The sequence below is a fragment of the Chrysoperla carnea genome, chromosome 3 (assembly GCF_905475395.1).
Source record: "Chrysoperla carnea chromosome 3, inChrCarn1.1, whole genome shotgun sequence".
Lineage (NCBI taxonomy): Eukaryota > Metazoa > Arthropoda > Insecta > Neuroptera > Chrysopidae > Chrysoperla > Chrysoperla carnea.
In genome coordinates this window covers 55640510-55656134 of record NC_058339.1, presented here as the reverse complement: position 1 = coordinate 55656134, position 15625 = coordinate 55640510, and the positions used below count along the sequence as shown (strand labels likewise).

The 15625-nt window shown below is 27.3% G+C and overlaps 1 protein-coding gene across 6 annotated transcripts in view; it reads right to left on the bottom strand.

Moving 5' to 3' along the window:
* Positions 1-2025: 2025 nt before the first annotated feature.
* Positions 2026-15625, bottom strand: part of LOC123296750 (nocturnin) — a 36506-nt gene continuing 22906 nt past the window's right edge. For 2 of the 6 annotated variants that reach the window (XM_044878388.1, XM_044878392.1), the window contains exons 2-5: positions 4802-5019; positions 4672-4737; positions 4491-4612; positions 2026-3676 (exon numbers count right to left, since the gene is read on the bottom strand). In XM_044878388.1, coding sequence (XP_044734323.1) covers positions 2936-3676; positions 4491-4612; positions 4672-4737; positions 4802-5019 — 1147 coding nt within the window. In that variant the 3' untranslated portion in view covers positions 2026-2935. Of the gene's footprint in view, positions 3677-4490; positions 4613-4671; positions 4738-4801; positions 5020-5098; positions 5234-5776; positions 5878-8849; positions 8987-15625 lie in introns of those variants that run through there. The other 4 variants (XM_044878389.1, XM_044878390.1, XM_044878391.1 and 1 more) reach the window with 4 other exon arrangements.

Here is a 15625-nt window from a genome sequence, read left to right as displayed (position 1 = left end):
CTTAAACCTACCCTAATATTTACTCATACGTTAATCACTATTTCTTTTACTTTTGTTTTTTTATTGAATTCTTCTCAAACACATATCGATGTATCCGAACTGAATGTGATTTTAAAATTTTTTAAGTTAAAACTATTAAGAAAGAAATAAATTAAAAAGGCTTTGAAGCTTCTGATAGATTTATTTTAATTTTTTATAAAGAAAAAAATTAAATGTTATCATGCTTTAAAAATTTATAGAAAATATATTTGTTATAATTATAATTTATGAAAATTTAACACATTATATTACGAAGAAATGGGTTATTATGAATAATTTTTGGTTTTGAAATTTTCTTTAAAAAATACCTGAAAATACCTCGAAATTACATACTTTGTTTTAGTCTGTATATTGAGGTAAAAAGGACAATAATTGATCTTATTTAATTAAAAGCAATATTATTTTGAAAAACAAAACTTTTAATTTTATTGTTGTTTAAATTAAACCATGAATAATTTTAAAAATGTGTCTCAGGCATAACCTGAATTGTATTTGTATATGACACTGACAGTTCATTCTTAACCTAACTTTCAAAACCCGGCGTATGTTCTCAAAATACCTGTTCTTTTACAACGAACGAACATATACATATCAATACTCTTGTATTTACTTCTAGTACTTTTTTATCTTATAATAATATTTATATTTGTAAAAATGGCTCATATAAAAGTTGTTCATAACCAAACCTTCCAATTCCACACTTACAACTACTTACATGGAATACTTACCATAAAATTGGCATACTGGATTTCTTTTTTTCATGGTTGGCAATTTGGCATACAACTTTCGAATGGTTTAAGAAAGAACCATGAAGTATAACCCTTATGCCGGGTATTAATGTAAAAATAATACCTTTATTAATGTAAAAATAAAATTATTTTGGGCAATAAGTACTGTAAATTGTTATAAATATTTCACAAATCAGTTTAAGCAATTGTTAGTTACAGCACATAAATTAACTAATAAAGGTTTGAATGTCAAAATGCTCAATTCTTTATTAATATAATGATTAAACGATTAACTTATTTTGCAATAAACCGTGCATACAAGTCAAATACGTAGAAAAATATATCCTATCGAGCTTTTCTAATCCAATTTAGTAGAACAAGTTTGCCTTTAAAAGTCATGGAACCAAACACATAGAATAATCACAAAATATACCTATTATGGACGAAATTTCTATGCAATTCAATTATATTATTTCTTTAATAAATTATCTTTTTAGAATTTTCTTAGAAATAAATAGAAAATATATAATTTACAAAAGTTGTTATTGATAAATTATAAACAAATGTATAACAATCAAGGCTGTTCTTAAATACATTAATAAAAGTAAGAATTTCGCAAAAGAAATTTAAAAAAAATGTACAAAATATAATTGTTCAATTTATTAAATATGTAATAATGCAAAGCGTAAATAAATATTCGAAAAATCATCATTCTTTTTTATTTTAAGGGTGAGAAGCCCGTAGCTCGCCATATTGGTTTGAGAAAATTGTGGAAAAAAGTTTTATCTTACACCGTCTAACGACCAATACATCGGTGAAAAATTTCAAATAACTCTCTCCCAATTTGATCCAGTCGAAATTTTGATTGTAAGATTTTACTCAGACATACTAAAATGTGAAATAATAACTTATTTATAAATAAAAGTTGGTAATGAGTCCCCCGTATTTGATTTAAAACTATTTAAATTCCACAATATTGCATTGTCTTACGACTGCTGATTTATTGTGCTTATGTGTCTGTTATTAGTATTAGTCGAAATTTTGACTAATTTAATTGAATCTAGTAGAAAAGGTTTATTAAAAAAAAAAAAAAAAAAAAACAGTAAAGTCACAATGAATAATTACTTTATTCAATTAAATAAAGTTTTGTTGAATACAATAAATATAAATAATATACAATTATTATAAATATTAAAATCTTATAAATAAATAAAAATCTAAAAAAATATATTTTTTTAGATATTTTTTGTTTTTGTTTCAAAGACTTAAAAAATAAGATAAATTTTATACGTATCACATTTTATTCTAGTAATTATAAATGACAAATTTTATCGTTTGTCCAAGTTCCGATTTGTAGATGGATTCACATTTTTATTCCCCAAATGAAATTCAATGATTTAGTTTAGACATACGATCAAAATATTTTCGGAAGCACAATAAAATTTTATGCATTTGTCAAAGTATCGAGACACATTGTAAAATAATAGTTTATTACGACCGTAGGCCAGAAAGTTGAATTTCCTGGCGTATGTGATATAAAGACTGAAGCGAAACCGTGGCTTTTTATCACTTACTCCAGGACAATTAACATTCTGGCCTTGAGTTGAGTTAAATGCAGCCGGGAAGAAAAATCGAGATACAATTTTTTTGGATATTTTGTACCTAGATATTATTTTTTGGCAAGAAATATGGAAGAAGGCTCTATAGTAGATATCATTTAAAAGCAGTAGGTGTTCAATACCTAGATATTATTTTTTGGCAAGAAATATGGAAGAAGGCTCTATAGTAGATATCATTTAAAAGCAGTAGGTGTTCAATTGAAACAAAATAGAGACGAGATTTATTTCTGAGATTCTGAAAGAGAAAAATCATCTTACTGTTTTCTAAGATATAGATGTTACTGCCATGCCTAGGTCCATGAAAGGCGACAAAATTTATGGAAGTATTTTATCTCAAATGAAAATCTACTGGTACGACCAAATGTGTAATTTCTGCTCATCGAATTTAAAATTCTCTAACTGAATGATTAAAAGAAATAGTTATATGTCGTATGCTAAACTACAACTAATTTTACCCCAAATCCTCTCTAATAGTGTCGTTTTGCTATTTAAATTATTGATAAATATGAAAATAATAAATAAAAATTATTATTTACATAAAAATTCGATTCAAATATTTTCACTTGTTGAATTATCGTTAATTCTAAAATCACAGAGCAATGAAAAATGATCAGATGGATAGGATAGGGAGGGTACACGTCCCTCGCCAATTTCATCACCTGATGGAAATTCTAAAACTGAATTGACCATAAATTTATCACGGCTATAAAATATGTAGTCTAATGTATGACATGCTTCTCCTTCGGCTCTTACTTTCCATGTAGTATATGGTGGTTCTCGTTCTCCAGATGTGGTTATTTCATTTTCAAATCCGGATTTTAAATTTGCATATGCACTAGCCAATTTCAAATCGTTGTGTTTTAAAACAGTCATATAAATTGGTTCGCTTGGTTCGGCGTTAAAGTCTCCGCATAAAATTAATGGACGATTTTCGGCTTGTACTTTAACGAATTCTAATAAATCTTTTCCTTGTTCGTTGCGTAATGTGGATAAAAGTGCGCCGGTTTTTGCTTTTAAATGTGTTGTGGATACGCAAATTTCTTGTCCTGTTTCACGAATACGTAATATTGCCACTAGAGCAACTTGATTACTTTGTACACGCCATACTTCTAAGATTCTTGACTCCATGCGTACAAGATCAAATTTATCTTCACGGTAGAATATGGCACATCCATCTGGACCATTATTGCCATTTATATATAAACAAGGCGAATCGGGTTTCGGGAAAAACATACCTTTGTAGCCTTGTGTTCCCAATACTGTTTTGAGGAAATTAAAATGATCGACTTCCTGAAAATTACAAAATGCAAAATTAATTTCGTATTCATTTAAAAATTTTATGATCTAAAATAAACATGAAAACTTAAACTACTTATTCAAGAGGCTTGCAATGATCAGTTAGTTAGGAAAATAAACGTGCGAAAAATTAGAGTGAAACAAGACCTGATACAATCATTTTCTTCTTTACGATGTTAGAATAAAAATTGACTTAAAATAGTTTTTTCCTGGCATATATGAACAAATGTTCTTTCGCATTGCGTTTTTTATTTCTTCTCTTTCACTTTTGTGATCATTTTTATAGCTCTAATCAGTTATAGAATTGTTGACAGAATAATAAATAAACGATTTCAAGCCCTCCATTTGTGAAAATAAGTCGGAATAAGGTTTAACTGTAGTTCTGAAAACCAGCAATTCAAACATGGATCAAAAAGGTGGATACTGCGTAGGTAACCTTAACCAATTCTCTATCTACATTTTGATTTCAAGTATCTGTGTTTTAAATAATAGAATGATACAAAAGTAAGCATTTTACTAGATAGGGACAGCACTTTTAAACGGACGACGGAACTGAGCGAAAATACTACCTACAGTGTTATCAACACATTTCCATATACAATTTAGTTAACTGTCTGATATTACATACAAATTGTTCGATTTTTTTAAATAATGCAACCTTCTTATTAAAAATCAAGGCAATGGAAATGAAATATATAGTTCAAGGTATTCAAATTTTATGACTTTGAATATTTGCCAAAAGTTAAAATATAAAGAGATAAATAGGCATTTATGTATTTATAAATATGTCTCCTTTATTATTACTTACTTGTAAACAAATTACGTCAGGACAATAAGAAATAATTTCTTCAATAATACGATATCGTCTTGTTTTCCATTCAAGAGCTTCATCAGGGCAAAATACAAAGTTATCATGCATAACACCAAGAGCTGTAACAATAATTTAACGTAAATAAACTTCATTAATGTAATTATTAAATAATTCTTACATTGTGATAAAATATTCCATTGTAATACACGAACATTTTGAGGACCGGAGATAAAATCGCTGCAAACTGCAATAGAAAAGAATGTTAGAAAAGAATATTTCAACCAGTTAAATAAATGAGAAACACTTACTTTCAGAAATAGAGCTTAATTGTAGAATCCCCTTATTTAAATCGTAATTCGTAAAATCACGATATTTCAATGAACGTTTAACTAGCGATGGAAGGTGAAACAGAGCTTTACTACAATGTTCAAGTAATTCTAATCGGGAAAGACGTTCTGGAAGTTGTACATCGTTGTCTTGGCAATCGTCATTTAAAATTTTCGTTGCAGAAGTAAAACTTCCCATCCTGTAACAAAAAAATACCACATAAATACATAAAAATGTTATAGTATACTAACTAAATTCTATTCTAAAGCAAAACCTACCAGCCTAAATTTCGTATTACGGGAAGATTGTTTAAAAATATCATAATTTTACGTATTTTGGCAGACATTATGAAGTTATTAAACTTAAATAACTCTAATGAATAATACTCGTTAATGAATTTTCATAACTCTAATGAATAATACTTAATATTGTAATTTAAAAATATTTATGTGCATATTTTAAAAATCGTACATTTTTAATTTTTCATTTAATATTCGTAATGATTCAAAGATGGCACCAATTACGTTATAGCGTTATAGAAAAAAAAAATAGATAAAAGTAATTATCACTGTACATGCAAATATTTAAATTCCTTTTATATAATTGAATGAAGCGTAATCATTAATTTTAAAATCATACTTTAAATTTTATAATATTATAATTGTTTTTTCAATATAAAAATTTTGATTCATAATAAAAATTGTTTGGTTATGTTCCGCAATTTTTTTAAATGACTTTAAAATTAATTTTATGAAACCGTTTTTTCATATTCAACTTTTTGCAAATGATTTTAAAATTATATGTGCATTTTTATTAATTTAACTTTTTATTTACATCATTTTAGTACAAATTTCTTTAATATCAAATTGAGACACATATACACTGCTCATTTCAACCTTTAAACTAGCAAGGTGAATAAATTTAAAAAAAAATCGCGTTGATAAAAAAAAACTTACCGTTGTATTAAAAATTTTTGTAATGGGCCCTTTTTTGATGAGGGATTAGAACGTTTATCTTTATCACCTTTTAGTAAAAACATTATTGATTTCGTTTTAAGAACTTTTTAAGTAAAAACTATTGTATTCAAATTTTTTTAAACTTCATACGTACAAAGTTTGCATAAATAAAATCAATTTCTAATTCAAATATTACTGAGTAAGGAATTAGATTATTCAGACTCCAGCACTAAATTGAAATATAACGCGATATGTTTCATGATTTTATAACTTTCATACCTTTAAATACTATTTAAAAGTCTACTTTTGTAAAATTGTAAACAAAGCTGATTTCAAATAAGATTAAAATGAATTGTTGTTCTGAATATCAACAATCTGTAACAATTGTAGGTATCTAGTAAATTTATTCAAATGGAAATTAGAAAAGATTATTATCCAGTTAGTAGAATAAAATATTTCATGTTTTTTACAATTTTGTTGACATGTAGACACATAAAGTCAAGTTCTTTTTTTTTCAAATTATCTATATTGTTAGAATTCATGATTTAATTTATTGAATTGCGAATGTTTTTGTATTTAAAATTTTAAACAAATACGCATTATTATTTGTCACAGAGAAAAAGTCTTTTAATTCAATCCAGAAAATCCGTAGATTAATACGTGAGACATTGTCCTTTTTTCGATCTTATTGATTCTCTTTCTACCACGATCAAAGTTTGACTAGTTCTTCGTCTGTACCAAAGACTAGAGCTGTACCAAATAGTTCCGATTTTATAGAGGAAGAAAGTTTTCTACAAAGATAGAATATAATATAGGAACAGTTACTTCAATAACTTGTCTAGGCCAGCCTGAACCTTATTGAATTTATAAATAAGTAAAGTAAATTTTCAACAACTAATTTACTTATCCACTATAAATATACCCATTTTATAGTGGATAAGCAATGTAATTGTTGAAAATTTATTTTCTTTTACTATAATAATGAATTTATTTATTTTCTTTTAGTTGGCATTTTGATTTAAACAAAACATTACCATAGACCTATATTAAGTATAAACTGATGACAAATGTTTAGAATGGATAGAGAACTGTATTATTTTGTAATGCGCATGCCCAGTATTGTAGTGAATTTATCGGAAATATTATTTAATTTTAATTTTATTTTAGTTTGAAAATTATTCGATATTTATATAAAAATTCTTAAATAGTATATCGTTTATTTATTTCAAATTAATAAAGAAAATACTTATACGGCATACTTATGAGTTTTGGGAAAAAATGAAAGTAGTATTTTAACTTTAGTGGTGAAAACGGGCGCTACTACCTATATTAGTAAGTAATTTTGTCTTAGCTGTAGTGTATCTACAGAAATAAGTGAAATTGAAAATAAATAAACAAATTATCCAATTTAATTAACATGTTAATTAATTAATAAAATATTATATAATTTGAGGATAATTATAATAATATTCTAAAAATAAATAAAAATTTTCGAACTCTGTACTTTGATTTGAAAAAGTTAAAGTCATCAAAAGTGTAAACATTTAAAAGAAAAAAGTGTCAATTACGCAATCGCAAAATAAGTTGATAAAAGTTTTTTTTATATAAAAAACCTAAGCTTGAACAGATTTTGATTAATAGGATTTTTTGCTTTATATATATTTTTTTTAAAATTTATTTTATATTATATTTTAGGTCAAAGTGCGACCCTCCACACTTTTTGTATTAAATATAAAATATTGTTTACAATTTTTTTTTGTCTTAAATTATCTCCTCCGGACTGACATATCACAATCATTAAATCATCGTGTGTACTAAAAAAAAGTCATTTGTCTTTGAAAAAAAAAATATATATATATTAAATAAATCTCAAGCACAATTGTAAATTTAATTTCTATTGTTGGTTGTTTCGGTTTTCTCAGCGGCGCTCCATACCAGGCGACGTACCACTGACCTAATGTTGTAAGACGTAAATTTTTTGTGCCCAAACTACCGGATTTTAGGAAGAAATTTTTTCATTTTATAAATATTGAATAATTATAGCTTTTTTGGTTGTTTCGTTTTGAAACAAATAAGGGTCCGATCCACCCAGTCACCAAGAGAAATATTTTTTGACACCTACTTTTATCAAGTTGAAATTACCTTATTTTTAAGAAATTAAATAATTATTTTCAAACCATTTTCAATTTAGAGAACTTTGACGATTGATTAGATTCGTTGCTGTATATATCCTTATCAGATATCTTTTTTCTAAGTAATTGTAAAAACTGGTAAAAACAGCATTCGAAACATTGAAAACATCCAGTCATGATACTTTGTGCGTCATGATATTCAAAGATTTTGGAACTAAAGGCAACAGGATGTTAGCTAACATTATCAATTTACCATATAATCAATAATATGACTAATTTAATGTTCCAAACGTCTGATTTCGGTTGTTCTATTTCCAAAAGCATAACTTATTTCAATAATTCTGTTGGGGTTCATAATCCGTTGTTCTTTTTCAAAAGTATCTATAACTTATTTTAATAATTATGTAGTTGTGATTTTACAGTTGACGATTTGACCACGTAAATAATCTGTGGTAGTCTGACAGTCACGCTTCTAAATAATGATGTGAAACCGGCATAAAGGATTTTAAATTTGATCAAAATATTTGAACATTTTTAACCGATTTCAAACAAAAAAGGAGGAGGTTATAAATTCGACTGTATTTTTTTTTATATGTGTTACCTCAGAACTGTCGACTGGGTGAACCGATTTTGATGATTCTTTACCTATTTGAAAGCTGGAGCTTCTCCTATTTCATTTTGGCCCAGTTCTGACAACGGCGAATAATTTATAGCTAATATATAACAATAGAATACCATGTTAAAACATTTTGAATTGTTCAAAGAAAAAAATTGATGAATTCGTGAAAGGCAATTTATTATTTTATCGTAAAAACCTGTCTTCTAAACCGACAAACCGCGTCTTAAATTCAATTACCTATTTTTTATAACTTTTTCATAAAAACAATTAATCACAATATCTACAGAATAATTAACTCTTAATTCATAATAAATATTCTCACCTAGGTAATTTTAATTTTGTTGAAGTAGTCCAACGACTTGCAAAACATTTTGGTATTTTTAATATTAACACTCGTGCGGCGTTTTGTGTAAATACAGTCATTTTTTTAATTCACTTTTCTTTAAAATTTACTTTTATTTACAAAGTAAAATTAATATTTAACAAAAATAGTTAAGGTATGAAAAACTTGGTTGATAAAATCTTAACTATAAAAATAAATCAATTTTCATAAAAAATATACACATTAATATTAAAAATAATTTTGTTTTAATTATTATATTATTTAATGACATTTTCATTTCTTTATAAGAGTTGAATAAAATTTTATTTAGAATAACAATTCAGCAGACAAAAATATAACTAGATATTAACTAATTTATACTGGTAATGAACTAATACCGATGTATAAAACCAAAAAGTCTTTCATAATTATTATATTATGACTTTATAAGTAATTTTATTGTAAACAAATAAAGTATTTAGTTATCAGTTACGTTATAATGACCAGATATCAATGCACGCATATATTTCATTTATAATAGATCTATGAATTACACACCCTTGATAATATAAAACGCTAAATAAATCGGATTTTATGACAAACCCAGAAAACAAATTTTTTTTTGAATAGTTGATAATTTTGTACTTTTCAAGCATACTTTTTAGTTCGTTTCGTTGCTTATTTACAGTAGAACGCCGATTATCCGAACGACGATTAACTGAATCGTCAATTACCTGAATCAGTTTTGATTTGGTGTAACAAGAAGGAACTCGTTGGAGCCCAGATATATTTAAGCTGTTATTCTTTATTGTCAGTTTATGTCCGATTATCCGAATTTTCGATTACCCGAATCGATCCCAGTCCCAATTAATTCGGTTAATCGGCGTTCTACTGTACTTGATTTTAATTCAATTTGCGATTTTCAACAAATGTAGTTAGTACTGACTGAAATTTCTCCGAAATAACGCTCTTCGCATACCGTTTTGGGAAAAAGTCAAAGGAGTTCGATTTTTGTATTATTTTGAGTACACAGTAAGGAAATATTTGCCGATATAACTATGTAAGTATAGGCGTGAACGTAAATCTGTGTGGTTTCGACGATTTTGATTTGCTATAAAATTTTAAACATAAATGCTTTAACCATTAAATGTGTTAGAACATGATCAATAGTTAGGGGCCGATGTCAGTATTGGATGTCAGGCCCATACTGACTGGTGATATACATAATACTTCTGGCGAATAGTACCATTTAATACTATAATGTCATTGATGCTACTAATGGGACACCAGCAATATTTATTAAATTGACTAAATAGGTTATGAAAGATAGAGTGACGAGCAGTGTAACAACAAACATATCGTTTAAACATAGTATAAACCTATAGGTACTAAAGTGGATTGTAGTTCAATAATACATATTGATAAATGTGCCAAAAATCATAGCGGAAAAACAAGTATCATTGCTACATCTGCAACAAGGTAAGAAATCTTTTATGGATATCACTATGTCAGTATATCGGTGTGAACGCCATACTGATTTAACCATTGAAAGACTAGTAACATTAGCAATAGTTATGGCGGACGAGTCAATGCAGTATGGGCGTGCAGCCCGTACTGGTTGGCGACACCCACAATATTTCTGGTGGATAGCCATATTAATTAATGTAATACTACTTATGCTAACATAGATACTATAGTATCTGTCTCAATACCATACCAGCATTATAGTAAATGCCAAACAATCCTTACCGTAAATGTAGTATGAGACTCAGGACCATAGATACTGTCGAGTTGAACTTATATTTACTAATGTAAGTGACGTCAAAATTTCTATACCATACAGTATTATAAATAAAGCCATAGTTTAAGTGTTATCTGATACTTTTTGAGTATCTGTCCCCATACCATATCAGTATTGTAATAAACGTCATGCATCTCTTACCGCGTACAATTACTACTGTGATTTTTATCAAAATTGAAGGCAAAAAAAAGCAAACTTTTTGCTAAATGTATGTTTTGAAAAACCTACACTATTATTTATGTTTTTGGAGTTTAACTTCCCCATATGCCAAAAACTATTACTTTCATGATTTTGTGCTCTGGGATTCTTTTATTTTACTTATTAGGGATTGATAGAAGAAAAGTTTCAAAAAGATGGACCGAAGACCATTTCCCATAAGAAAAGTGCAGTCCTTTGTCAGGGAAAAAGTTCGTAGACTACTTTTATAAGAAAAAATCCTACTATGTATTATTATTACAGTTGCTGATTTAGACATAATATTTTTATCACTTTTTTTTATAGTAAATTTTAAATTTGAAATATAACGATTAAATATGTGTTCGCGCGAGCTCACTGTGTATTCGTACGAGTCATTTATGTAAGAGTAAAAATTTGCATAAAAAAATTTCTTTATCATGTCATTATGCTCTTTCTAATTATCCACAGAAATTATTCAGCTTTCTGGGGTTAAAAATAACAATAAAAAAAACAACAAAATTTCACACAAGTGGCAATCATTAACACTTTTCATGCCAACCAAGTTAAGTACATTTTACAGTAGCCGTTAAAAGATCATTTTTAAATAATTACGGATAAAAACGATTTTCACTAAAAAAAATACATTACAAGATATTCTAAGGCAAGATATTTGTTTTCGCTGGATAAAATGATATACGAAATTAATTTATACTTTATAGCGCAAAGTATGATTTATGTTTTCTTTCGCAATAGTTAATCAATAAGAGGTCAAGGCATATCAAATATAATTTGATTAAGAAATTAGGACAAAAAAGTTTCAAAATCGAAATATTATTTCAAGGTAATTATTATATAGAGTTAATTAATATGAGCGCTAAGTTAGTACAATTTTTAATTTGATTCTTCTTGAGAGGTCATCGGAGTAGAATGAACTGTATTTAACCACTGTTAAGTGTATGAAGGGGGGGGGGAATTTGATAATTCAAAAGTGCACTCGTTTACCTACAATTTTTTACACATAATCTGTCTAACTGAAATTGAAAATTCTCAAGAAAATGTCTACGCTATTGAGTTTTGACGCAAAATATGTTCGTGAAAAAAACTATGGAAAGTGAGATTATTTGAAATAATACTTATTACCCCACCGATGCAATTCGATCGTAATTTAATGAGAGTTTAGCAAGATAATGAGCTTTTGATAACCTAAACTCTCCAGCCAGGAAAATATATACAAAGAAAGCTAAATATAAATAAATATTAAAACACTTATCTACCCTTTAACCTTCTAATCATATAAAAAATTAATGACTTTCAACAATGTATCTTTTAATATGTAATTCTATCTACATAAATGTAAATCTATCTTATAAATGAATCTTATCGAACAAATGAAAATAAACAATTGACTGAGTTAATTGTCGAAATACCCTGTATGGACAGTGTCGAATACCAGATCTTGTATTGTTTTATAAATTAGATAAGTTTAAAAAAAAAGAAATTATAATCAAAAGACTAATTAAGTATTTGAAGATACCTACAAATTTTCAACTTTCTATCTTGTATAGTTTTGTTCTAGCCTAATAAACATTTTTTACATTTAAACTTTAATATGCTATCCCAACACCCAAGTGACCTATATGTTGATCATTTCACTTCCTGAGCACGTTATAAAAATTAAAAATTTCAGCTTGATATGTCTTTTCGTTTTTGAGTTATCGTGATGACGGGCGGATAAACGGACATACAGAAACGGACTTATAAAGTGATTATTAGGAACATCTATATCAAAATTTTACTCTGCGAAGTAGTTGATAGTGTACATTCTTATACTCTGTACCTCGAATTTCAAAAAGGTGGCTCTGTAAGTCGGAGTTAGTATAGTGAAAATTTGATAACTTGACACTCAAGGGAAATGCAAAAATTTCGAGTTAATATGTTTTCGACTTAACAAGTTCGGGATACAATGAATTTCATTGCTAAAATTTCGACTTAGAACGATGCGATTACATTTTACTAGCTACGGCATCATTATATTTTACTAAATTACATTTTGTTCGAGTTACAAAGTCTAAATAATTCGAGATACCGCGTATTTGAGGGTTCAGCAGAATGGAATGGCATTTTTTTCGATTTACTGAAGATTGCGACTTAACGAAGTTCGAGTTATCGAGGCTCGACTGTATAACGACGTTGTAGTTATAATCGTGCTTTTCTAAGTCCAAATTTTAGCAATTCGACTGAACAATGTACATTGTACATAGTACACTGTTTCTGAATTCTAAAATCAAATTTTTCTTATTTAAAAGAAAACTTAATATATTTTCTTTTGGTACATGATTTTAGCGAATGGGTGACTTCCAAGTAAAAAAATAACTTTTTTAAAAATTCTTTAAAAAAGATAAACTTTAAATAAATGACCTTGCCGCCTGTGTTAATCTTACAAATGAAGTAGTCGCGTGAATTTTTTATGAAATGTTTTGAAATTTGTGATTAAAATTGTAAGGAAGTGTCTCCATTTTCGCTGCTACATATACAATTGCTCTTCATTATCTACTGTATACATAACTATATTAATAATGATAACTAAGTAGCTAATTATTTAATTTTGGTCCAATAAGAATCAACCATAGAAATTAAGTTCGTAGGATCCTAAGCGTCATACGTTAGACGACAAAATTTCAAGCGAATTGGTGAAAACTGAAAATCCTATCTGCCTAGCATGTATAGAAAAGAAAATCTGTATTTTTGGGTGGTTTTTCGCGCGCTCTCTTAGCAATTAACAATCAAGCATATAAAATGCAATTAAACCAGAATTTTTTGCGGTATGTTGTTAATTAAGCTTTACACTAGAAATAAAAATTTTATACATGTTAAAATTTTGATTTTTTCATAGACTTTTTGAGGGATGAAAATCGCAAAAATCCCTTTAAAATTTGTTTCAAATTGTCTTTTCAAATTTTATGAATTTTTTAGTCAAAAACTGCAGGGTTTAGAGAAAAATGTCTAAGAACCTTTTTTGTTAATTTTGACCCCAATTATTTGATTGAAATTTTTTCCGAAACGATTCGACAATATTACATATTTGTTAAAAAAAATTAGTTTAAACAATATCCTACCGGATTATCTACCGACATCTTGCACTTTTAGGTTCAGGGGGAGCATGTTTAAAACGGAAGCTTGCAAAAATTTTCCGTCTAGGACGTACTTAACTCTGCCACTCCTTATCTATGTGAGTAACTCAAATTATATGTAACCTCTTCGTATCTTTATTCTATTTATATGTTTTAGTTTACAGGCACAAACATTTCACTCTGCTAATTTCTACTGTAGTGATACAAATTACATATTTTATTATGAAACCAAATTTTTACATATTTTTCAAGATTTTGTGTACTTTATTTAAGTCAAAGTCCCCCATACTGTGATTTGGTTACGTTTTAAGATTACATTATTACGGTTTTTTTTTGCGTGATAGCGTTTAGCGTTTTTTGCGTAAAAAACACAACTTTTGAAACACAACTTTTCATTGCCAACGCTGGCAATGAAAATGCTTCAAATAAAATTTATAATAATTCATTTATAAAATTTGTTTCTTTTGATAACTTGCGTTAACTTTCTTCATTCATGCAATGCTTGAATGAGTCTTGGAAATTTTGCCCGGATTCATAACTAGTACACGAAATAAATTTTTATTCGTGTGTTGGATTGCAATTGTGTGTACTAATAATATTTTGACAATAAACAAATAAAAAATTATTAATATTATAATAATTGGCAAATATAATCAATATTATTAGTCATATTTATTCAATTAATTTTAATAATTAAATCAATTATTTTTATTAAAACAATAAATTTTTATTATTTTAAATTGTTCGGCAGATTGCAAGCAATACAATAAAATGCATTCATTAATTAGTTAGTTAATGATATTCCATTATTATTAATTTACATAATAGGAAATTCTTATATCCAATCCGAAAGTCGAAAACGAAAATTTTTATTACTACTTTAGGTATTCATATAATTGTGAAGATGGACATATATTTTTATGGATTGTACTTATTTTCAAAATTTCTAATTCAAGAAGTTTAATTAATTGTAATTTTTCAATAATAAGCGAATTGCCAAATGAAATTGCTTTTGTACTGATGTTGGAATTTTGAAAAAATTTCTTCAAATGTTCATCGATCCTACCTACTATTTGTCAAAAATGACCAACGTTAAAATTTATATATATACACATGTATTTATACTTTTGTGTTTGTAAAATTTCTAGTGGTCGCATTTTAAATCCAATTTGAATAAAATTTGGTATCAAGAAGAGTTTTGGTATTTGAACGCTCAAGTTCGTTAATGAGAAAAATGGACAGATAAAAAAGAGGTGCGAGTGGCAAAGTACAAAAGTACAAAATTTTGATTCTTTTAAAAATACAAAATCTTTTTGTATTTTTTGACCAGTTTTAAGCAAATAAGTAATCGTCTGATTTTTTCTCTAGACACTTAGTTTTGGAAATAAAAATTATTGGAAAACTAAAAATACAAAAATGAAATGTGAACATCGATGAAAAATGTGTTATTTTTTGAACCTCTGAGGGAATTCGCTTAGCTAACGTAGTTCCTGCGGTACGAATTTTTTAATTTGATATTTGATATTTACTATAGCATTTTATTATAGAATTTACAATAGATTTTACTATAGAATTTTTTATTTTGATATTTACTAGAGCATTTACTGTAATCAATTGAAAATTAGTAATTATAAGCCCCATTTAACGCCAAAACTGTCCACTGAAAG